The sequence below is a fragment of the Balaenoptera acutorostrata genome, chromosome 16, assembly GCF_949987535.1.
Source record: "Balaenoptera acutorostrata chromosome 16, mBalAcu1.1, whole genome shotgun sequence".
Lineage (NCBI taxonomy): Eukaryota > Metazoa > Chordata > Mammalia > Artiodactyla > Balaenopteridae > Balaenoptera > Balaenoptera acutorostrata.
In genome coordinates, this window is record NC_080079.1 from 57906000 (window position 1) to 57931231 (window position 25232).

General features: G+C 50.2%; 1 protein-coding gene across 1 annotated transcript in view; it reads left to right on the forward strand.

Moving 5' to 3' along the window:
- Positions 1 to 25232, forward strand: part of DLG5 (discs large MAGUK scaffold protein 5) — a 122317-nt gene that overhangs the window by 72828 nt on the left and 24257 nt on the right. Inside the window, exons 6-15 of the mRNA XM_057530967.1 lie at positions 8087 to 8346; positions 9580 to 9892; positions 13655 to 13839; positions 15542 to 15667; positions 18041 to 18173; positions 18626 to 18753; positions 19792 to 19967; positions 20318 to 20421; positions 22072 to 22164; positions 23547 to 24566. Of these exons, the coding sequence (XP_057386950.1) occupies positions 8087 to 8346; positions 9580 to 9892; positions 13655 to 13839; positions 15542 to 15667; positions 18041 to 18173; positions 18626 to 18753; positions 19792 to 19967; positions 20318 to 20421; positions 22072 to 22164; positions 23547 to 24566 (2538 nt within the window). The remainder of the gene's footprint in view (positions 1 to 8086; positions 8347 to 9579; positions 9893 to 13654; positions 13840 to 15541; positions 15668 to 18040; positions 18174 to 18625; positions 18754 to 19791; positions 19968 to 20317; positions 20422 to 22071; positions 22165 to 23546; positions 24567 to 25232) is intronic.

The following is a 25232-nucleotide window of genomic DNA, read 5'->3' on the forward strand; positions in this document are numbered from 1 at the left end:
CATCTCTTTTCTTTACAATAATGCAATTCTTTGGTTAAAAAACAAAAAACTTCAACAACAGTGAAGTCACCCACCCCCACCTCCGCCCTGGTGTCACTCCCTGGAGGTGACTGACCTCTCTGAACCACTTGGGATATTTCCTTGTGGACATTTGCTATGTCATACTTACCACACAAAGTTTTGTTTTTATTTTCTGCCACCTGCCTTTTTTTTTTTTTTTTTAACTGTGCACAGTGTATCATGGGTCTCCTTGTATTTTCTGTAAATTTGGAGCATACAACAAGATATTTCATAGTTTAGTTGTCAGTAATTTATTAACCCCATTCTGTGTGTGTTGGGAATCTTGGTAGTCTGCACTTTTTCCCATTACAAATAATTTTTTGATGGGCACCCTTACATATGTCCTTATGTTCCTTTGTGCATGTTTTTCTGAAGTTTGATTCTTAAAGGTACAATTGCCAGGTTCAAAGCAGTGCTTTTCTTTTTTTAAAAAAAAATAGGTTCTGCCAACTTATTTGGGAAACTTAAGGCTCCAGGAAAGTTCCCTCTCCTCCTTCTGGCCCTGTCACCTGTCTTTAAATATACTTTTTTCTTTGGTGATTCATGAAAGTTAACTTCTTTTCTCAGATAACCCAAGAAAGGGGTTTCTTAGTCTTCAAAGAGCATGGCTCTCAGAGAAGCCCAGAGTGTTTCTGACCTGTGTGGAGCAGGATATAAGGACGGCTCTGTTCTTGGCCTCCCTGAGGGGAGCAGCTCAGGCTGTGGCTGTCTTGGTGTGTGGATGGGACCAGACCCTGGGTTTGTGCCTCCCCTGGGTCACTTTCACCCCCTCCTCACAGGCCGGAGGAGAGTCATCTCTAAAGACTGCTGCCTGTATAAGCTGAGAAGTTTATCACCTTTTTCATTTTAGAATTCTGAGCCAGATTTAAATATTCTGTCTCTCAGACTACTGTTAGCCTTAGCTGGGAAGCTAAACATTTGACTGTTAGTGTGTGTGTGCCTAACTGTCTACCAAGAACATAATCTTGTAACAGTAAAAAGGAAAAATTCTAGACTGATAGGATAGTTTTTCAAATCCTCTGGAGTTAACTGTGACTGTGGTTTTCCCAAATTTCTTCAGAGGCTTTTGATTACATTAGCACAGGCGTGATTCTCAGCCCTGCTTGTAGAGAAAAGTTGAGAAGTGTTAGGGGCCCCATGAGCCTTTGAGTATCCGGGTGCTGTAGTGTGGGAAAGAGACTGTTCTTGTGACTCCAGGGCTAGGACGAGAGGTTAGGAGTTGAGGAAGATGGATTTCAGCTCATAATAAGCAAGGCCTTCTCATGCAGAGCTTTCACCTGTGGAATGGGCAGCTGAGACAGCACAGGGTATCAGTCTGATCTCCCCAGGGTCGTCTCTTCTGATCACGGATCCTACTGCGTTAGCAGGGCTGGGTTGGGCATCAGAAAGGATCCCAACCTTTCTGATTTTGTTTCTGGGTTTGTTCTGGGATTTTCTCTGATTGACCCTGTCTCACTGGAAAATTGTGACCCATCCTGGCAGCAGATTCACTCTGCCCTCAGTTGCCTCTGGATTGTCATACAGACCCCATCCAAGCACCTCACGATTGGGGCATTTGGGGGCTATTTCCCAGTGAAGAGAGGCCAAACCGCAGTGTTGACTCCAGATTCTGTTGTGGACCAGTGCAGGTGGGCTCTGCGGGGCCAGTGCCCAGAACAGGGTTTTTCTTTGCATCGTTTCAAGGCAGCCTTTAAAATTAGGTTTTATTTTATTAATATGTGGGGTGATATTTAATTTAAATTTTATTTATTAAATTTTTTTAAAAAATTGAATTATAACTGACATGTAACATTGTATTAGTTTCAGGTGTACTACATAACGGTTTGATATTTGTATACATTGAGAAATGATCACCACAGTAAGTCCAGTTAACATTACATCAACTTACATAGTTACACTTTTTTTTTTCTTGTGATGAGAGCTAGTTTGTTTCTTTCTTTTCTTTTTTCTTCTTCTTCTTCTTTTTTACAATATTTATTTATTTATTTGGCTGCGTGGGCCGGGTCTTAGTTGCAGCATGTGGGATCAAACCCAGGCCCCCCTGAACTGGGAGCACGGAGTCTTAACCCTTGGACCACCAGGGAAGTCCCAGAGCTAGATTGTTTCTTGAATGAGGCTTGGAAGGCTGGACAACTGTGGGAGTGCATTTGGCTGTCTACTCAGGCCTGCCACCTTGTGGGAAACTGGGAATGGTAGCAGTGCTTTTGTTCTGTAGTAAACCACATGGGGCTCTTTTGGGGCCCTGGGCTTCTCACCTGGCTTGGAGATGTTTAGAGAATAAAACATTTGGAGTGATTTTTAATTGGAATGTTTGAGGTACTGCCCACAAGACAGGGTAGTCTGGTCTAGAAGCTGGTTCTTTTCCAGATGTGACCCTGAAGGCAGGAGAGCTCTCCACTGGCGCTGTGTGTCCTGGGCATGTGTGGGCACATCCTTGTGGGATGCCCTTCTCATCTCTCAGAGGTGGGCACTGTGTCAGCTGATGTCCTTGCTGTCCTCCAACCCTCATTGTCTGCACCTGGACAAATTCAGGGGTCCTCAGTTTGTCTTGCACTTGGGAACCCAGTTCTCCTTTGTCTAGTAATCTATGGAAAAGAACAATGTTATATCTCTATCTTGCAACATATACAAAAATATATTCCAGTAGTTTAAATAAATAGTTTAAAGATTTAAATGTGAAAAGTAAAACTAACACTTTTTAGAAAAACTAATGAGAGAGAGTATCCTCGTGATCTCAAGGTAGGAAGGAAAGAATTTCTTAAGTAAAACAACCAAACTGCAGACCATAAAGGAAATGACTGATAGATTTTACCACATTAAAACATGACATTTTAGTAACAAAGGGCACTCAAGAAAATTTAAAAGCCACATATTGGGAAAAGATATTTGTAATGAATATAACTGGAAAAGGGTCAGTACCTGGAATTTAAAAATAAGTCCTGCAGAAAGAAAGGAAAGGAGAGGAAGGGGGTGGGGAGGGAGGGAGGGGCAGGTGGGGAAGGAAGGAGGAAAGGAAAATAAAGGATATGGACAGGCAATTCATAGAAGAGAAAGTGTGTATAGTCAATAAACATAAGGAGAGTTGCTCTGTCTTTCTAGTAATCAGGAAAGCAAGTTTTTAAAAAAGATCTTATTTTTTGTCCATGAGATGGGCAGTACTTAAAAAAGAAATCTGATTGTTTCACGATAGCCAAGAGGTGGAAACATCCCAAGTATCCTTTGACGAATGAATGGATAAGCAAAATGCAGTACATATGTACAATGGAATGTTTTTCATCTTTAAAAAGGAAGGAAATTCTGTCACATACTGCAGCCTGGATGAACCTTGAGGATATTATGCTAAATTAAGTCAGTCAGTCACAAAAAGATAAATACTGTAGGATTCCATTTATATGATTCTATTTATAAATACTGTATATACCTCTAGAGTAGCTGGATTCATAGAAAACAAAGTAGGAGGGTGGCTGCCAGGGCCTGGGGGAGGGGGAACAGCTAATTGTTTAGTGGAGACAGAGTTTCAGTTTTGCAAGATGAAAAAGTTCTAGAGGTTGGTTGCACAACAATGTGAATATACATAACGCTACAGAAATGTATACTTCAAAGGTTAAAGAAGGCTAAGACAGTTTTGTGTTATGTGTATTTTATCACAAGTAAAAACTAAAAGAAAAACCTGACCATATGAAACCTTGGTGAGGATGTGTTGACGACAGTAACTTTCAGAACTCCTGCCCATAGGTGATGAGATATAAATTGGGATAGCCACCCTGGAGAGCAATTTGCTATTGTCCAATAAGCGGGGAAAAGTCCGTAATCTGACCCTTAGCTCTACTTCAAGGTGTCCACCCTAGAGGAGAATCTCACCGGTGTGGGAGAGGAGACGTGTACAGGGTTCACAAGAATATCATTTATAACAGCAAAAAAATGGAGACATGGAGACAATGTAAACATCCATCCACCAGAATGAGAATGTGTGATGCAGGCATAGAGAACAGACTTGTGGTTGCTAAGGGGGAGGGGGGTGTGGGAGGGTGGATTGGGAGTTTGGGACTAGCAGATGCAAACTATTATATATAGAATGGATAAACAACAAGGTCCTACTGTGTAGCACAGGGAACTATATTCAATACCCTGTGATAAACCATAAAGGAAAACAATATAAAAAAGAATATATATGTATAACTGAATCACTCTGTTGTACAGCCGAAATTAACAAAATGTTGTAAATCAACTATACTTCAATTTTAAAAAATCTATCCACAATGCAAAATAGATAACCAACAAGGATCTACTGTATAGCACAGGGAACTATACTCAATATCTTTTTTTTTTTTTTTTTAAGTTTTGCTGTTTATTTATTTATTTATTTATTTATTTATAGCTGTGTTGGGTCTTCGTTTCTCTGCGAGGGCTTTCTCTAGTTGTGGCAAGCGGGGGCCACTCTTCACCGCGGTGTGCGGGCCTCTCACTGTCGCGGCCTCTCTTGTTGCGGAGCACAGGCTCCAGACGCGCAGGCTCAGTAGTTGTGGCTCACGGGCCCAGTTGCTCCGCGGCATGTGGGATCTTCCTAGACCAGGGCTCGAACCCGTGTCCTCTGCATTAGCAGGCAGATTCTCAACCACTGCGCCACCAGGGAAGCCCCTCAATATCTTATAATAACCTATAATGGGAAAGAATCTAAAAAAGAAAATATATATATAAAACTGAATCACTTTGCTGTACACCTGAAACTAACACAACATTGTAAATCAAATATATTTTAATAAAATTTTTTTTTAAATCTAAAAAAAAAAAATGTGTGATGTACTCCTACAGTGAAACACTACCTGCACCACTGACTAAACCTCAAAAGCAGCACTGACTAGAAGGAAGCACATGTAACACCATTAGGAATTTTCATGAGTACATAAGTAGTATAAGTAAAATATTGTGCATGGTGATGGTTGACAGCAAATTTAGGAGAGCAATTCTGGAGGGGAAGAGAGGGATACTAGATAAGAGAAGCGTGTATTGGGGGCTTTGGCTAAGCACCTGTACTAATATCTTTGGAAAGCAATTTGAGACATGCGACAAGGTAGAGTCGGCCCTCTATATCCGTGGGTTCCACATCTGAGGATTCAACCAACCAGGGATTGGGGGAAAAAAAAATTCCAGAAAGTTTGAAAGAACAAACCTTGAATTTGCCTTGCTGACAGCTATTTACATAGCGTTTTTGTTGTGTTGGGTATTATAAGTAATCTAGAGATGATTTAAAGTGTAGGGAGGATGTGTGTAGTTCGTATGCAGATACTACACCATATTATATGAGGGATGTGAGCATTCATGGATTTTGGTATCTGTGGGGAGTCCTGGAACCAGTCCTTAAGATGAGAGCTAAGTGGTGGGTACTTAAAATTCTGTTACCTTATTTGCTATGCTTTGCTGTATGTTTGGAAGATATTGCATTGTGTCTTTTTTTTTTTTAATTTTATTTATTTATTTTTAGCTGCGTTGGGTCTTTGTTGCTGAGTGCGGGCTTTCTCTAGTTGCAGTGAGCGGTGGCTACTCTTGGTTGCAGTGCGCGGGCTTCTCATTGCGGTGGCTTCTCTTGTTGCAGAGCACGGGCTCTAGGCACGCGGGCTCAGTAGTTGTGGCTCATGGGCTTAGTCGCTTCGTGGCATGTGGGATCTTCCCGGACCAGGGCTCGAACCCATGTCCCCTGCATTGGCAGGCAGATTCTTAACCACTGCACCACTAGGGAAGTCCCTGCATTGTGTCTTTAAGAAGACTTTAAATGATCGAGTGAGGCTAAGTCAGTGGTTTTCTGACTGTTTCTTAGCGTGCAGTCCTGATCTGCAACAGTGACGCATTTTTATAAAATGGTGAAGATTTTAACCGCCCGAGGAACCTGTGTACCACTTTTTAAAGTGAGTTTTGTAGTTTGGTGTCCTCGTAAGATTTCCTTTGAAGGAAAGAGTTTTGCTTTAAAAAAAAAAAAAAAAGAAAAGGAAAAAGACTAAAAGCCCTGAATGAGCTGATTTCTGAGATTCCCTTTTTCCCCATTAATCTATAGTCCTAGGAGCTAATGTCTTAGAGGAACGAATTCACTTTCGTTGTCTCTAAGATTCTGACATTAGAATTAGCTCTTTCCTGTTAATCGTATTTATTGAGGGCTCACCCTCCCTCCCCAGGGAATATTCAGTAGTTCCAGGTTCTGGTTCTCTGGGCTACAAAGATCTTCTGATAACTCAGGGTCCATGTTGGATGAGCCAGGTGATTCCTGAACTTTTGGACCTGGAACGGTTAAGCAGGACTTTCTGGCTGAGTCGTGTCATGCGGGGGCGGGGGGGGGGGCTCAGGAGATGGGAGCCCTCAGCCCAAGGGCTCAGATCCCCTGAGGTGCTTAGCAGAAGTCAGCAGGCCCTGACCACCTCTTAACACATCTTGTATTTTGTTCTGTGGAGCAGCACCCTGAGTGAGCGTTAGTACCACCTGTAATTCAGAGTAGAAAGCTCTCTTGCTTAAACCCTCCCATGGTTCCCATCTCACTCAGGATACAGTGTTTGCTGTGAGCCTTGAAACTGTGCCCACTTCTCTGGCCTTTTTTTTTTTTTTTTTTTTTTTAATCTGCACTCTTAACCTTACACTTTTAAAAATGTATATATTTATTTATTAATTTGGTTGTGCCAGGTCTTAGTTGCGGCAGGCGGGCTCCTTAGTTGCGGCCATGGGCTCCTTAGTTGCGGCATGCGTGTGGGATCTAATTCCCTGACCAGCGGTCGAACCTGGGCCCCCTGCACTGGGAGCGCGGAGCCTTAACCACTGCTTTCTGGCCATTTTTTTGAATCCACTTCTCCTTGTTCACTGGGTTCCAGTCACTCCTCCCTGCCCTCCTGTTTGTGCCTAGAACATGGCTGGTGATTCCCGCCTCGAGGCCTTTGCACTTGCTCACTCCTCTGCCAGATGTGCTGTTGACTGCTGGTCTTCATTTGCACCCAAGCTCAGAAGTCACCTTCTTGGAAAGGCCTCCTCAGGCTATGGACTCTCTCACAAGCTACTCTGCTGCCCAGAAGTCTCTCTCCAGCTCATTATCCTGTTTTATTTTTTATTTCCTTGACAGCCCTTATTATGCTCCCAAGTTATTTTATTTGGTCTATTTCTCTATCTACCGATCTCTGTCTCTGTGTGTTTGTACCGTCCCATCAGGATAAGAGGTCCGCAGGCCACAGTCATTGTGTCTGTCCAGCATCACCAGCATTAGAACAGGGCTAGAATATATTAGGTACTTGTGTCGGGGCTCCTCAGTATCACCCTCAGGCTTGGTGATTTGCTAGAAGGACTCACAGGACTTAGCGTATAATCCTACTCACCGCTAAAATTTATTTCAGCGAAAGGACACAAAGCAAAATCAGCAAAGGGAAGAGGTGCATGGTGTGAAGTCCAGAGGAAATCAGGTGCTAGGTTCCAAGAGTCCTCCCACTGTGGAGTCTTACGGGGCAGACTTAGTTCCCCCAGTACCAAATCGTGACAACACGTGTGAAATGTAGCCAGGGAAGCCCATGAGATACTCTCTGCCCGGGGTTTTTACTGGGAGCCGGCCACGTAGGAACCCCCTGCTTAGCATGCTCTGAAATTCCAGACTCCCAGAAGAAAGCAGGTGCTGAGCCTAAAACACACTGTTCATCCAGCCCAGGCGTGGGGAGCCCTTCCTATCGCTCGGGAAAGGTTTATATCAGTGCAGGGAACTGCTTACTGTTCACGTTCCCAGACGCCAGCTAAGGGTCACCTTGCAAGCAGGCCTTTCTAAGGATGGAAGTCTCAGGCCTGCTATGGTGACTCTTTCCTGTACACTGCTTAAGAAATGTTTGTGAACGAATGAATCAACTCATTGTGACTGCAGGGCCTGTGGAATCAGACCTCAAGACTCCTGAAGGCCAGAGGGTGTGACCTCCCCTCCCTTGTCAACAATCCTTCCCCCAGACAGACGGAGGCGAGTTTGTCCTTCCTCCTGCCCTCAGACCTTTGGTAATCGTGACTCTCTGGTCCCCAGGTGTTGAAGCACAACGGGTCATCAGAAATTCTCAACAAGCTGTATGACACGGCCATGGACAAGCTGGAGGTGGTCAAGAAGGACTATGATGCCCTGCGGAAGAGGTATAGCGAGAAAGTCGCCATCCACAACTCGGACCTGAGCCGCCTGGAGCAGCTGGAGGAGGAGAACCAGCGCCTTCTGAAGCAGACGGAGATGCTGACGCAGCAGAGGGACACGGCCATCCAGCTGCAGCACCAGTGTGCCCTCTCCCTGAGGAGGTAGGAACCTAGGCCGTCAAGGAAGGGAGCGAGCTGGCCTGTCTCTTGCACTCAGAGAATGGCCAGAGGGCCGAAGCATCCTCTCTGCCAGGGGCCACTCTCCTTTGTGGGCTTGTGGTTGGTTATCTGCAAGGCTCTCCGCCGCTTTCTGGGGGTTAAAATAAAAAAAAAAGCATAAGCAGTTGAACTTTTTCAATCAAAAATTACTTACGTCCGGGAAACATTTTCCTGACACTGTCTTGGCAGTTGTGCCCCTTTCTTCCATCTGAACGACTCGGGCGTGTTCTGACTGTCCTGTTTCTGAGGTCACCCTACAAACCTCTCCCCTCTGTGTCAGTCACCCACCTGGCAGATAGGAAAGTTAATTGTCCTAGGCATTGTTCTTCTAAAATTGCCCTTTCTATTAAGGCAGATAATCTGTAGGGATGTGACCCCTGCCCTCCATCAGTGTTTCTTAAGGTACATTCCTGCAGAATACCTGTTCTCTGGGGTGCTTATCAGGTTTATATGAAAAGTGTTCTCTGGCTTTAAAAGGGTTTGGGAATTGCCGGGTTGCACACAGACAAGTGTCTGCGCTGCAGGACTTCTCAGAACCTTTACTCCGATACTGTGCGCTAGAATCTCCCAAGAGGGGACAGAATGCAGTGTTTTTCCCAAACATCAGTCATCAGAGAGCACACTTTTTTTTAAATGGAGCCCCGTGCAGGGTTGGTTTCTAAGGAACCCACATTCCGAAATGCTGCTCTAGAGCTGCAGGCTGTAATTTGCAGGGCCGCCTGCATGGAAGGTGCTTCCTGGCCTGGAAGGACCGAGCAGTGCTCTCACACTAACCTGGAGGCTTTGGGCCAGTCACCTGTGTCTCGAGGGCTTATCCCCTGTATCTGTAAAATGAGGTGCTCAGACTCAACGATTGTTCAGGCCACTTTTGTCTTTCATAGGCTGCGATTCTGGCATTGTTTTGTTCTTATTTTTAAAGATAACGTAGCTTGACTGTGGAAGAAATAACACTGTTATTTCCAGTAGAGCAGAGGGCATGAAGTTCTCAGTCCATCTTCCAGTATTTGTAAAAGGCGGAGAAAAATTCCCGGTCCAGGGGTACTGGTCCTTCATGGCTTTTCTCTCTTGGGGGTGTGGAGAATGGCCGCGTTCGAAACTTCATGCTCGACTGTCCGGCGCAGCAGAGCTGGCTGGGCAGGTCCCCACGCCCTCGTCCTGGCTGCCTCTCTCCGCCAGGTTCGAGGCCATCCACCACGAGCTGAACAAGGCCACGGCCCAGAACAAGGACCTGCAGTGGGAGATGGAGCTGCTGCAGTCGGAGCTGACGGAGTTGAGGACCACACAGGCGAAGACCGCCAAGGAGTCAGAGAAGTACAAGGAGGAGCGGGATGCGGTGTACAGCGAGTACAAGCTCATCATGAGTGAGCGCGACCAGGTCATCTCCGAGCTGGACAAGCTGCAGACCGAGGTGGAGCTGGCCGAGTCCAAGCTCAAGAGCAGCACGTCTGAGAAGAAGGCGGCCAGCGAGGAGATGGAGGCGCTGCGACAGGTAGGAAGGTGGCGAGGGAAAACGGGCTGTGATGCACAGGTGTCCGGAGTAGCAGGGAGCAGCCTTCAACCTGCTGCCGCCTGGGTTATTGGATGCCTCCTGGGTAACTGCTGAGCTCACGCTCAGTGCCCAACTCTATTTGGGCTGCAGGGGACACAGGTGAGGTTCCGCTGTGGTCCTGGGTGTCCGGAGCTGACAGCATAGGAAGAAGATTGGATGACACGCACGGACATTCACGCACGCCTGTCGTGATGTGGTCGTAGATCAGTCTTTTGCTGGAAGTCAGCTCAAGGGGCTTGCTTATTAAGAAGCAAGATCCCAGGGCCACGTTCCCAAAGCCATAGGTACCTTTGGCCTTGTGAGTCCAGAAGGGCACCCTCAGTGTTCCTTCACCCCAACATCTGAGGAGTCTTCTCTTTAGAGGGGTGGTCTGGGCTCCTTCTGGGAAGCTGTACTACTAGGTTGAGCCCAATACTCTTCTCAGGCCTCGCTCCCTGGGGGGCACGCCTCCAGGGTCAGGGGAGTGGCGCTCAGCAGCATCGGAATTGAGGCACTGAGCTCGACTCCCGAGTGGTCAGTGGGGACTCTCTGCATCTTTCCTACCTGACCGCCCAGGCCTCATCGCTGACACTGCTTACCCCCAAGACCAGGTGTGCCCTGCTGGGGCTTGTACAGGCCTGTGGACTCCCCCTCTTTGAGACTGCCTTCCCATTCGGTTAGTTTGTGTGTGGCTCTGTTTAGGGCTGCTGAACTTGATCAGAGCAGACTTTCTTCCCATTGGAATAGTTCTCTGTTCATACCTCTCCATTCTGACTCTGTGCAGGTCAGTTAGAGTGAAGGCTTTAAAACTGGCCTGTGAGAAGTGAAAAGCAAGGTGCTAAAGGTCGGGCAGCTTCGTAGGGGACGGTGTGTGTGTGGATTGTTGAAGCTAGGGCCCTCTGGGCCGAGCATGAGGCAGGGCTGATGCCCGAGGGGCGGCCAGGGCCTCGTGGGCCTCTCTGCAGACTGTGATGCTGCCTGATGCCCAGGCGGTGCTGGGGACTGTGTTTGGAGGGTGGACCTCCTCAGCCATGTGACCTCTTAGCTCTCCCAGCTCTCTGGGCCTCAGTCTCCTTCCCTGCAAACTGGAAATGAGGACAGCATCTGCTTCACAGTGTGGTCATGATGATCAGATGGTTTAACATTGAAAACACACTTAGGATAATGTCTGCATAAAGTAGGAATGATATGAGTCTTTACTAGTAGGATTATTTTTATGCCCATCTGAACCTTACTACCCTGTCAGGATTAGGGTGCATCCTATAAAATTGTTTTCATAGGCAAAAATGGGCCAAATAGTGACAGTTTCATACAAAGGGAGTGAGGCTTCTCCAGACCATCAAGGTGAAAGCCATTGTGAAAAGGAATATTTTCTTTGATGAAATTTTTAAAAGACTGGAATGAAGAAATTCTTAATGAGCAAATGTAATGCGTTAGGACTTGGTAATTGCCCTGGAGAAAATGTCACCTCACTTTCACATTCTGGTTTGAGATCTTAATTGTTGGGGAAAATGTTGATACCAAATAAGGAAAACAAAATGATGAAGAATAAAACATTAAAAGTGCCTGAGTCAGTCAGTAAGCTAAAAAGTCGAGGACAGTGTGTTAAACCCGTAGAAGGTGAGCCTGTGATAGGCCAGCAGCCCCCTGGAGGGGGCTGAGATGATGGATGCCCCCCAGGGAGCAAGGGGGGCAAAGAGCAGTCGTGCTCTTTGTAGGAATGTGGAAGCACAGAGGAGGAGGAAGACCCCCGACTGCCCCGTGGTGCTAGGTCTGGTGGCCTGTGTCACCCCCCTCCCATTGCTCATGTGTGCCTCCAGCCTGGAGCCCGGTTCCCGGGCCTTGGCAGGGGGGCCCTGGCAGCGTGTGAAGTCTGCCTGTCAGCTGAGGCAGGAGTCTTCTCTGGGCACCCATCCCAGTCAGCAAGCAGGAGAGGACAGCCCCAGCCCTCCCACCCCTGCAGCTTCCAGAACTGAAACCCTCGGCTCCTTCTTGAGTTTGTCTGGCTTCTGGGACACGACCACTCCCCGCCTGGCCAGAGTAGACCAGGTCTGTGACCTGGGCCATCCTGGCTCTGAGGTGTGGGCAGGAGGGTCTTATCTCCCTGTGGCCTGTGAGACCCCTGGGGATTGATCTTGCCCCTCTCCAGCAGCCACTTCTTGGGGGGGGGGGGTGGTTCGGCTGAGGTGGGCCTTCAGCCAGGCTAGCTTCCTGGTCTCAGAACTGTCCTCGTTCCGCTCAGCCGGGGCAGTGGTTCTTTTTCCCTCTGACACCTGATGGCTTCCTACACTCTCCTCCCTTCTCTCTGTACCTCACTCTTTATTTACTCTCTTTTCTCTGCCACTGCCCTCCCTCTCTCTACTGTCTTCTCCAGAGTGGGTTGTGCAAAGAGAGGGCAGTCGGGGGGGCCTGTCAGGGTCTTTGCCTCACTCTGGACACCAGGTCAGCTCTGACCCCTCTCTCCCCTGCTTCCCACCTTTCCGAGTGGGCACATCTAGAGGCTTCCTTCACAAGGGCGGGTGTCCAGACTCTGACCATGGGCAGGCCAAGTCCACTGAAGGTTCGCCAGCTTCAGGAGGATGTGGTTACCGTCTGGGGCAGCTGGTCCCTGCCACGGGGAAGCTGTGGGGTGCTGCTACGTGTCACAGAGGTCTTTCCAGATACTAGGTCGCTTCCCAAGACAGGCCCTCTGGCAGAGCCGCTGTCCCCTAGAAAGCCCAGCTTGGTCACTTGGGCTGGCGGTGCTTTCTGCTGCCCCTGAATGCACTGCATCTCCTGTGTCCAGTCCTGCTTGGGGAATTGAATTTGCTAGAAAGTGGGGGAGCACTGTATGAGGGAGGAAGTGCCGTGAGAGGTGGAGGATGAGCAGAGGGGCAGGAGGGGAGGCACCTGGGGAGGTGGAGGACGAGCAGAGGCGCATTCTTGTGTTGCGTGTATTTTGCTTCTTCAGAAAGCCTTGGAGCTGGACTAGGAGTTACTCTTGCAAGAGATGCTCACTTTGTCATTTGTCACATTCTTCATTTTTCTGAGGATTATAGAGGCACAGAGGGAGCTTTCTGTATGAGTGCTTCAAAGAGTTTGATTTGAAATTTTAATGGAGCGTGTAACGCTTTAAGGAGGGGTCCAGATGCAAATCCTTTAGAGCTCAGCTTTTTAAAGGAACTGAAACACATAGGACTTCACCAGCAAACATAGTGGTGTATTTTCAGATTTAGAAATAACTCCATATGCTAGAGTATAAAAACTGTATTGTGGACACAGCGGGTGGGGAGCATGATGACCAGTGCTGCACCCTTCACTGCAGCGGGGCCTCGTATCACGTTTGTCACGAGAGCTCTTTAGGGAGATGCAGTGGGCTCTCAGCAAAACATACCATGTAAGTGGCAGGGCAGGGTCTGGCAGGAGCCCTCCAGGGGCCATTCCACCTGGGCCCCTGAGACCGGGCCATAGAGGGGCTGGGCTTCCGGTCCTGGCTCTGTGTGGCGCTGTGAGGGTTTGGGTGGACCCTAATATAGCATCGCTGGGGGTCTGAACGTGGCTGTGGAGCGTGTAGTCATGGGGGGCGGGGGGGGGCGGTGTCGGAATGGGCTCTGGCTGAGATCCCGGTGTTTCCCTCCATCCAGCTCCCGAGAGTCCAGCCCCAGCTCCTATCCCAGTCGGAGGGCACTTCTGGGCCAGAAGGCCTGGTAACCTCCCCCTCTGCTTGCCCCTCACCCCCACCAGATCAAAGACACGGTGACAATGGATGCGGGGAGAGCCAATAAGGAGGCTGAAATCCTTCGAAAGCAGTGCAAGGCTCTGTGCCAGGAGCTGAAGGAAGCCCTCCAGGAGGCGGATGTGGCCAAGTGCCGGCGGGACTGGGCCTTCCAGGAGCGGGACAAGATCGTGGCGGAGCGGGACAGCATCCGGTATGGGGCGCCCCGGGGCCGCGTGGGCTCGGCTCTCCCCATGGGGCACTGGGTCTGTGGGAGGGTCGGAGTCGTAACCACTTACTTCCAGGTAAGGTGGGCGTGACCTGGGTCGTCCCTCCTCACCCTAGGTGATGCCCTGGCCTCGCCTCATAGTGAGAATTTTAGAATTTTCCATCATGTCTCGACTTCCCATTTCCCTTCACCCTAGAGGTCCGAGCACATGCTCTGTCCACAGCGTGGACCCCCGTGAAGTGGTATAAGGCCAGGCTTTTTTCTTAGGGGGTTTCTGTTGCAACTAACATTTCAAAAATGCATTCTTTCAGCCAGTATTCACTGGGCGCCTACTGTGTGCCAGGATCTTAGGTCCCTTGAGCAAGGAGACCCTGGGAGAGTAACAGCCTTTGAGGCTCCTGGGCACGTGTGATGCCCGTGAGGGGCCGGCACTGCGGGGGCTACAGGCAGCTTCGTGGGACAGGGTGGCTGGGGGGAGGGAGGTGCATGAACAGTGAATTCGTGGGGGCGGGTAGGGAGGCCTCCCCAGAAAGCATGGCGTTCGTGCTGAAACTAAAGCTCGAGTGGCATTTTTCCAGGTGGAGAAGGGGGGATGGGCGTTGCAGCCTGAGGGACCATCATGAACAAAGGTGTATGGTTAACTCAGGGCAGAGCTGGGACTGGTTGTGGCATGAGTGGGGTGCGCACTTGGTGAGTCACAGGAGAAGCGGCTGACAGGGCTCCTGAGGGCAGGTGGTGAGGGCCTGGGAGGGAAGCCCAGGAGTGTAGACTTGGCCCTTGGCCTGGAATAAAGCCAGGAGAGGCCCTGGTGGTGGTGGTGGTGGTGGTGATGATGATGATGATGATGATGGCGGCGATAAGTGAGGACTTGGTCATTGAGAGTTTCTGCAAGATCCCTTGTGGCCATTTGGAGAGACTGATGTCCACCTGGGCTGGTCAGGAGATGAAGGTTCAGGATTGGAGGGGATTTGGGGCCATGGAGAAGTGGGGACCAGCCCTCAGGGTCCATCGAGTGGCAGGATGCCGTTCTAGAGGTGGCACAGAGCACAGCACAGACTCTCCTGCTGCCTGGTCACCTGTCCCCACCACCTCTCTGAGTGACTGAGCTGATCCTGGGAGCCCAGAGGCCACGCGTCCGTTAGTAGAGAGCTGTTAAGCCTGCACTTGCCGCCTGCACAGAGCTCCGGGCTGCAGAGATGCATAAGACATGATTTCTGTCTGCTGACTGGGATGGGTGCCCAGAGAAGACTCCTGCCTCAGTCTAGTTGTGGGGTGGAGGGCATCTCTAGAAAAGCCTGCACGTGGCTAGGTGTGCAGTGTCTGGTCGGTGCTGGAGCACAGGGCCTTGCCAGGTGGGCTGCGGGTGGGAGCGTGGTCGTTAACCCCAGGCACACTGAGGCAGAACCTGTGGGACGGACGCTGGACGTTCAGAACCGGATGCTCGTTGCCTGGTAACCGTGGGGGTGTCTCCTCTGCCGGGTCCTCAGTGTCCCCTCTGTCCGTGTATGGGATTGGCCTGGGTGGTCTTGCCTCCAGACTCTCAAGCACTCCATCTATGCATCTGGGAGTGAGGCAAGCACCTGGGGTGTTCGGGAGCATGGGCTGCAGGCCTCACTGCAAGCCGTGAGTCCTGCGTCCCCTGCCCCTCACAGTGACCTTGCCCTCTGCCCTCTGCCCCCTCTGCCAGGACGCTCTGTGACAACCTGAGGCGGGAGCGGGACCGGGCGGTGAGCGAACTGGCTGAGGCCCTGCGCAGCCTGGATGACACTCGCAAACAGAAGAACGATGTCAGCCGGGAGCTGAAGGAGCTCAAGTACGCTGGGGTGGGCGCCTGCTGGGGTGAGCTGGCGCCCGGGAGCGCGGTGTCCGCTTCCGTCAGGTCACGGCAGCCCCGTGAGCAGGCCTGGCAGTCTGTCCCTTCACTCTGCCTTACTCGGTCAGTCCGTAAAATGTGTCCGAGTGTTGCCTCTCTGTTGAGAGTTAATTAGAAATCCTTAGACCAGCACAGAGCGTGGCAGCGGCCCTTTGGTGAGCGAGTCGGGGTGGGCAGGCACTGTGTGCCAAGGCTCATCGGAAGGAAGGTCCCTGCCCCGGGCGGTCCACTCGGGGACAGGCAGGCATGTGTCGTCCATTCATTCCCTCCCTCCCTCCCCAACTCAACAAGGATTTGCCAGGTGCCTGCTGCGTGGGGGCCAGGCCCCGGGGGAGGCACAAGCCGCCGGGTCCCTGCCCTGTGGGGCTCACAATACACGGAGACAGACCAAAGGCAGGGCCATCCGAGAGACCAGCACGCAGTTGAACAGAATGATGACAGGTTCTGATGCAGCGTTTTTGAAGGCGGTTGTGACTACCGCTCAGCAGTCTGTTCTGCCTGTGCTGTTTGGGGTGTCAGACAGCGTCCCCTCAGTTACAGCGCTGCTCCCAGGGGTGTTACTTCAGACTTGGTGGCCCCTAGCAGTGTACTGAAAACACAGAGATCCAAGCTGAAGAAGAGAAATCGGCAGATGCCAATCGTCAGTGCAGTCCAGAGCCAGACCGGGTAGTTGAGAAGCAGTGGCTGTCCGCCTGCTCGTGTGGCTTCCCGAACCGATAGGGTGGTTGGAAGCTGGTGAGCATGCAAGCCTCGCACACTCGAGGGACGCCTTCCGGAAGTGGGTGACAGCTTCCCCTTCTTCCCCGTTCAACAGAACCTCCTAACGTAAGGCAAGCAGCTTCATTTCCTCAGTGAAAACCCAGACGCCCTGGGGCTTGAGCACTCTAAGAAAATCCCAGGGGTTAAGCGGCAAAGGGACACATTCTCTCCAGGGACCCAGTTAGGGTCTAGCAGGTGGTGGAATCAAATTAAGGCTGAGCCTGGAGCCTCGGGGGCTTGAGCGCGGGAGGAGGTTTTGCGCGTTAATTGAGCTGGAGTTGCCTGGAACTTGTAAGAAATGTCAAGTTCCGTTTGTTTGTTCATTCAGCACGTTTGTATTTGCACCTTCTCTGAGCTAAGTTCTCTAACCAGTGGGATGCAGGTGAGGGAGTCCTTGCCGCTGCCCAGGAAGCCCCCCGTCTGCAGAAGCAACAGATGTATGTGCCTAGTGGGTGAGAGGTGGGCCGCGTGCAGTGAGCACGAAGTGCAGAGCTGCTTCTCTGTCGGGGAAGAAAGCTTGGAGAAGACTACCCGTGGGCTGAGCGGCCTCCTAGAGCCGGCCTCACATTCTTGAGCACGGTTCAGGCAAAGGTGTGGACGTGGGGGCGTGTCCAGTCGAGCAGGAAACGACAGTAGTTAGGGGTGTGCCAGGAACCCACCGGGCAGTGCTGCGGAATTGGAGAGGTCATCTGGGCCCAGGTTCTAGGAAGAAGGAGGTTACTGGGGGATGTTACAAGGTTTCTGACTCTTTTTTCATCCTCTTCACTGGGTCTTTCTGAGAACTAAAGCTTTTTACTTTGATTGAATCCGATTTGCTGATTTTTATTTTTTTACTTTTAATGGATTGTGTTATGTCTAAGAACCCTTAATCCAGTCCTATATCGCAAACATTTTTCTCCTATACTTGCCTCTAGAAGTTTTATAGTTTTATGTTTTATATTTAAATCTGTGATAGGTCTTGCGTTAATTTCTATATAAGGTGTGGGGTTTAGGTTGAGAGTCTGTTGCCAGGATGTCCGCTTGCTCCAACATCATTCGTTGAAGATCGTCCTTCCTCTGCTGAACTACTTCTGCACCTTTTGTACTTTGTGGGGCTATTTCTGGGTCCTCTGTTCTGTTTTGTTGATCCATGTGTCTGTCTTCGTGGCAGTTCCACACCGTCCTGATTTCTGTAGCCGTATAATAAGTCTTGAAATCAAGTAGAGTGATTCCTCCCATTTTATTCTTCATTTTCAAAATGGGTTTAGCTGTTCTAATTCCTTTGCCTTTCTGTGTATATTTTAGAATAGTCTTGTCTCTATCTACAGAAAGTCTTGCTGGCATTTATGTAGGAATTGCATTAAACCCCTAGATAAATTTGGGGCAATCTTCTGAGACTTAAAAAAAAAAAAACAACTATGAAAACTCACTGATACCCAAGAAGCCTTGGGTTTATGAGGCAGCTGGTGTGAAGTATGAGGGGGAAGGGAACGGTCCACCTCATTTCCGAGTGGACTTTGGTGGGATGCTTTGCCTCCCAGAGGGCCGTTGCCATGGCCCTCTCTTTGTTCACAGGGAACAGATGGAATCCCAGTTGGAAAAGGAGGCCCGGTTCCGGCAGCTGATGGCCCACAGCTCCCACGACTCGGCCATTGACACAGACTCCATGGAGTGGGAAACAGAAGTCGTGGAGTTTGAAAGGGAGACGGTAAACCGCCCTTGCGTCTTCTCTCCCCAGCTCTCCTCAACGTGACGGCTTTGGATGGGGGAGGGAGAGGATGGCCCCCTTGCAGGGCCCCCCAGTTTCATGGCTGCTAGTTGGGAGGTCAGCTTTTTCTCCCAGGGTGTGGATGCATCCTTTCCCTGCACTTGTCCAAGCCCGATGCAGTAGCAGCTTGGTCTCCTGTGTTACCCGGCGGATGCTGGCAGTGCATGGAAAGCAGAGGCAAGAGCAGAGTGCCAGGGGGCTGTGTGTGTGTGTGTTTCCAGTGGTGGAAAGGGGATCACAGCCGCTCAGAGGTTTTATCCTGGGGAACATGTGTCCCATCGGGGTGAAGGGACAGCACCCGCGTCGGAGTGAGTGTCTTGGGGGGGGGCGTAAGAGCCAAATGTTTCTCATCACTGCTGTAAAGTGAGCTGTTGCTGCTTTTCTTTTGCCAGGAGGATATTGACTTGAAGGCACTTGGTTTCGATATGGCAGAGGGTGTGAATGAGCCTTGTTTGCCGGGGGACTGCGGCATATTTGTCACTAAAGTGGACAAAGGAAGCATTGCTGATGGCCGCTTACGGTAAGTGTAGAGGGCTCCAGGCTCTGGAGGGATGGTGGCAGTTTCCCTCTGACCTAATGCAGAGGACCTGGAGAGCCAGGTGGCATTTAAATGAACGCATCCCAGGATCTGGGGGCCTCACAGGGGCTGTTGAGGCTTTCAGGCTTAACCGCTAACATTGTTCTTAAAGGATGCTTGGACTCCAAATTGCCTCTGAATCTGATCTTTCTCCCATCACCAGGTGCTGCCTTTTGCTTCTCTGTGTAGTAAGGGGCTCAGGTGAAGTGTGTGAGAGTCTGGAATGTGCATTGCCTGCTCATCCCATGAAATAGTGATGATAATAATTAGCACCTACATAGTGCTTGGTATTTGCTAAGTTTAAGTACTTTTTATAGTTCATTAATCTTTACAATCCCATGAGGTAGGTGCTTGTATTGCCCCCATTTTACAAATGAGGACACTGAGGCCCAGAGGGACTACGTCATACCGCTAGTAAGTGGTAGAGCTAGGATTCGAAACCAGGCTCCAACCCTTGCCAGGTTAACCACTCCACCTTCCTAGAAGAGGAAACCTTTCTCTTTTTTTTCTTTCTTTTTTTTTTTTTTTGTAAATAAATTTATTTATTTGTTTTTATTTTTGGCTGTGCTGGGTCTTCGTTGCTGTGCGCGGGCTTGCTCTAGTTGCCGCGAGGGAGGGCTACTCTTTGTTGCTGTGCACGGGCTCGTCATTGTCGTGGCTTCTCTTGTTGCGGAGCACGGGCTCTAGGCGCGCGGGCTTCAGTAGTTGTGGCACGTGGGCTCAGTAGTTGTGGCACACGGGCTTAGCTGCTCCACGGCATGTGGGATCTTCCCGGACCGGGGCTCGAACCCGTGTCCCCTGCATTGGCAGGCGGATTCTTAACCACCGTGCCACCAGGGAAACCCCGAGGAAACCTTTCTGAATGTGTTTGTGGGGTACTTTGTGCTTTCTGGTGTTCTGCTCCCTGAATGGGAGCAACAGGGGCCGGCCCCCTGGTCCCAAGGCCTCCGCCGGCAGTGACCTGGCTGTCCCCCTCCTCAGGGTCAATGACTGGCTGCTGAGAATCAACGATGTGGACCTCATCAATAAGGACAAGAAGCAGGCCATCAAGGCGCTCCTCAACGGGGAGGGGGCCATCAACATGGTCGTGCGTCGCAGGAAGTCCCTGGGCGGGAAGGTGGTCACACCGCTGCACATCAACCTGAGCGGGCATAAAGGTCGGGGCTGGGGAGGTGGGCAGGGCACCCTTTTCTCGTACAGAGAGATTGCATGTGTTTTCGGGCACCCCTCATTCCCAGAACTAGGCGTTGATGTGGTTTCAGTGCAGCCCATGTGCTTCCCGCTAGGGGGCCGTCTGGGTCCTGGGTCTTGCTTGTCTCTGATTGTTTGATTCACCAGACTAGACTTGACTGGGTCCCTGGGTGGTGTGACCTGGGCGGGGTGCTGGGATGGACAGGTCGTAGTCTGCCAACATCCTTTTTAAAAGTTTATCTCGTAAAGACAAGATGAGACAACCAGAGGGCCGTGCAACCCGGGCGGGGGTTAACCGGGGACCTCTGGTTTGCAGACAGCGGCATCAGCCTGGAGAATGGAGTGTATGCTGCCGCCGTGGTGCCCGGAAGCCCGGCTGCCAAAGAGGGGTCCCTCGCCGTGGGAGACAGGATTGTGGCTGTAAGTCTCAGGGAACCCTTCCTCTGGTTCTAGGCTGCCCATCTCCCAGTTCCCATCCTGACGGCAACTACTTTTAACAATTCATTGTGTTTTCTCCCCCAAACGTTCAAAACTTATATCTCCCACTTTTTTTTTTTTTTTAAACTTAGACGTGATCATAATATACTGTGCTGCTGCTAACCTTGCTTTTTGTTTTTAACGGTGTGCCTTGAGGTTCTTCCAGATTCACATCTTTAGATCTGTCTGGGTCATTTCAGTAACTGCATGTTCCTTAGTGGCCTTTGAGCCGGTCTCCTGATGGACAGTCAGGACATTTTTGCCTTTGTAACAGTGCTTCATGGCCACTGCTGTGTCCCGCCACGGGATAGAGTCCCGGGTGGGGGAATTGCTGGATCACAGGGCATAAGCATTTAACGTGTGATGTGATTTCCCTCCTTGTGCTTCAAAGAAGTCCCATCTGCCGTGTTTGGGGGGGCTCATTACTTCACATCTTTGCCAGTGTTTTTCAGATTTGGGGGTGAGCTAGAGTTTGAAAGCAATATGGCCATTACGAAAAACTCTTAAGATGTGGGGAAGTTAAAAAGAAAAACAAAACCAACCAAATTAATCTACCACCCCAAGATAATCACTCTGAATATATATATATTTTTAACTTTCAATGTTGAAATAATTATAATTCAGTTATAATGTTAAACAATGTTAAAAAATAAAGTGGCAAAGATAGTACAGGAAGGTCCTACGTACCCATCATCCAGTTAACATCTAATGGTTACATCTTACGTAAGTATGAAATCTGTTATCACATTTTAGGATAAAAAAAAAATCAAGATACAGAGCTGTCCACCACCACAAAGATCTCCCTCGTGTCACCCCTTTCTATTAACCCCCGTAGTCCTAAGCATGCCCCCTCCCTGCCATCATAAGCCCTGGCAACTAATTTGTTCTCCAGCTCTATAATTCTGTCATTTGGAGGATATTGTATAAGTAGAATCTACAGTATTGCCCGTTTGAGATGGCCTTTTCCACTTGGCTTCGTGCTGTGAGCTCCATCACGTGGTTGCATGTGCTGATGCTGTGGTCCTTCTCGAAGCTGGGTAGGACTCCATGATATGGATGCACCCCAGTCTCACCGTTCACCTATTGCACATACACTTTTAAAAAGGACTGGAACGTGTCTGAGAGGGGTGCGGACAGAGACTCAGGCGTGAGGGGCTGTAGGAGTCTTTGCGATGATACTTCACGTCACGTGGGTCCAGCCTCCCACATCATGATCTCGTTTTCAGTCTCCTCACGCCCCTGGGGGGGCGTCCGTGTTTGTTTTGCTTTTTGCTCTGGAAGGAACTCTGAGCCGTGGTCCGGCATCACGCAGCAGGAAGCGGCAGGTCCGGGATGTCCCTCTGGGACCCGTGGTGTCCTGGTCCCAGTCAGACAAGTCCCTTCCCCAGAGTACTTTTAAGGCTGTGTGTTCCATTTGCCTCAGAAGCCCCATAACTGGACTTTGAGGGCCTTAACTGGGGAGGGGCTTTCTCTCCTTTGCCAGCTCCAGACGGGGGCACCTTACAGAACAAGGCCCACTGTCCAGCGTGGGTCAGCAGCTAGGCAGAACCCCTATCCTGGTGGTGGGCCTGACGGGCTCTCTCTTGGCCCTAGATCAATGGCATTGCACTGGACAACAAGTCTCTGAATGAGTGTGAATCTCTGCTGCGGAGCTGCCAGGACTCCCTGACCCTCTCCCTCCTGAAGGTAAGGGCCCCCGCCCTGCACTGGCTCTGCTCTCACCCTCTTTGGGGCAGGCAGAACCCCAGCTCCTTGTACCCAAGCCACTTCTCCACATCACTGGGATCCTTGGAAAAAAGGTCTTGATTTATAAGTGCAAGGTATGCATGAACCCTGACTGGATCCTGGTTTAAAAACCAAAACCAAAACCAAAAACCCAGAAACAAAAAAACCTAGCTATGAAGGACATTTTGGAGATGGGGGGTACATTTGGATCTGGACTGGATAATTAGATGATCTTAGGGAATTGTTACTTTTCCTGGGTATAATGATGGTATTGGGGTTATATAGGAGAATGGCCTTATTTGGGAGAAATGCATGCTAAAGCTGTTAGGGTGAAATGTCATAATATTTGTAACTTATTTTCGAATGTTCTGCAGTATAAATAGATATAGACAACTGGGCAAAATATTGTTGAATCTAAATGGGTTTAAGAGCGTTTATTGTACTTTTTATCAGCTTTTCTAAGAAGGTTGGAAAAAGGCTCATCTACTTCATTAAGAGATATTTTTAAAAATTATTTTAAAATTAATAGACTTTTTGGGGAACAGATTCAGGTTTACAGAAAAGTTGAGTTAGTACAGAGAGTTCTCATATTTTCCACTCTATAATATTGATGAGCCAATATTAATACATTAGTATTAACTAAAGTCTGTAGTTAATGTGAGGATTCACTCTTGGTGTTGTACATTCTACGGGTTTAGACAAATGTATAATGACATGTTTCCACCATTACAGTATCCTGCAGAGTAATTTCAGTGCCCTAAAGATCCTCTGGGCTTCACCTGTTCATCCCTTCCTCCCCCTCAGCCCCTGGCAACCACTGATCTTTTGACTATCTCTGTAGTTTTGCCTTTTCCAGAATGTCATATAGCTGAACTCATATAGTATGTAGCCTTTTCAGATTGACTTCTTTCACTTGGTACTATGCATTTAAGGTTCCTGCATGTCTTTTCATGGCTTGATAGGTTGTTTCTTTTTATCACTGAATAATATTCCACTGTCTAGGTGTACTGTAAGATGTCTTTAATAATGAATTTTTTATATTTACATTTAATAATTTTTAAAAATAGGCAGAACACAGTGCAGGTGATTTCAGAAAGTGCTCAAAGTCAAGGGAACTTTGTGTCTTTCCTGTGGGTTCCCAGTGGCCTGGCTGTGAGCAAGCCTCACCTGTTGGCGAGGTGTACATGCCTGTCCATCCGTCTGTCTGTCCATCTGTCCAGCTCTGGGGTGTGTGTGGCCCATTCCCGACCATCGCTCTACCTCCAGGGATGTTTTTCGGTGGCAGCTCCAGGTCGTGCGGTCTCACCGCCTCTCTTCCTCACTCCTCTGCAACCCCTGCTTAGGTGTTCCCTCAGAGCGCCTCGTGGAGCGGCCAGAACATCTTTGAAAACATCAAGGACTCTGATAAGATGCTGAGCTTCCGAGCCCATGGCCCGGAGGTCCAGGCTCAGAATAAACGGAATTTGCTGCAGCACAACAACTCCACGCAGACGGACATCTTCTACGCCGACAGGCTGGAGGACAGGAAGGAGTCGGGCCCCCCAGGAGGCAGCAGCTCCTTCCTGCACAAGCCGTTCCCCGGGGGAACCTTCCCCGTCTCCCCCCAGGCCTGTCCCAGCGCCTCCGAGCGTAGCCTGAGCTCCTTCCGCTCGGACGCCTCGGGGGAGCGTGGCTCTGGGCCGGTGGACGTGCGTAGCCGGCGGCCACTGCTGCCCTTCGAGACGGAGGTGGGCCCCTGTGGGGAGGCAGAGGCCCGCCTGGACAAGGCAGAGCCCGAGAATGCCAACAGCGGCGGGACCTGGCCCAAGGCAGTGCTCAGCTCCACGGCAGGACCCGAGAAGCTCTCCGTTTACAAGAAGCCAAAGCAAAGAAAGTCTATCTTTGACCCAAACACTTTCAAACGCCCCCAGACGCCCCCCAAAATAGACTACCTGCTCCCAGGCCCTGGGCCTGCTTACTCCCCCCTGCCCTCCAAGAGGGTGGGACCTCTGACGCCCCCAAAACCTCCCAGGAGGGGTGACTCCATTAAGTTCCAGCACAAACTGGAAACCAGTTCTGAGTCAGAGGCCACTCTAGTGGGCAGCTCCCCATCCACCAGCCCCCCGAGCGCCCTGCCCCCTGACATGGACCCCGGGGAGCCCATGCACGCCTCGCCCCCTCGCAAGGCCAGGGTCCGCATTGCTTCCAGCTACTACCCTGAAGGGGACGGGGACTCCTCCTGCCTGCCGGCCAAGAAGTCCTGTGATGAGGACCTCACCTCCCAGAAGATGGACGAGCTGGGGCAGAAGCGCCGCCGGCCAAAGTCTGCTCCCAGCTTTCGGCCCAAGCTCGCGCCAGTAGTGATCTCTGCTCAGTTCCTGGAGGTAGAGCTCAGCCCTGGAGTGGGTCAGGGTGAGGTGGAGGTGGGGCGGGCCACTCAGGGACCTGCGCCCGGCCACAACTGGCATCCTCCAGCTCAGGCGTAGCCCTGGCTCCTTTGCCTCTGCTCTCAGCACCCGCCCGGGGGAAGGGGAGGGGATGGCAGGTGAATGCCAGCAGGAAGCAGTCTCCCTTTAGGAGATTAGAAAGTAGCATGGGTGTGCATGATAGCGGTAATATGACGCCAAGAGGGGAACGCTTTCTTGGGCGTGGGGTTTGATTTGCTTATTCAGCAAGAAGCTTTTGAACTTGTATTGCAATAAACCCAAGTGGCAAGGACCCACCTCAAAGGGTTTAGGGAGTCAAGATAGCACACGTGAATCTGTTAGCCGGCAGCAGGACAGGCCAGCTTGTTTTCGTGGGTGCTGTGGTCATTTCCAGAAGGGAGAGATTGCTGTGAGCGGGAGAACAAATCCGTGCTACTCTCAGCAGACACGGAGCTTCACACGGCTGGGCAAGTTGTGTGGAGTTGCTACCTACATGTGCCCGATGCACCCACGTGTTCCACCCTCTACACACAAAAGCTGTTTATTTGAAAGAACAGATTCTTTCTGTGTGGTTTTCTTCCAAAGTATTTTTTTTTTTTTTTAAAGATCTTATGTGGCCAATTT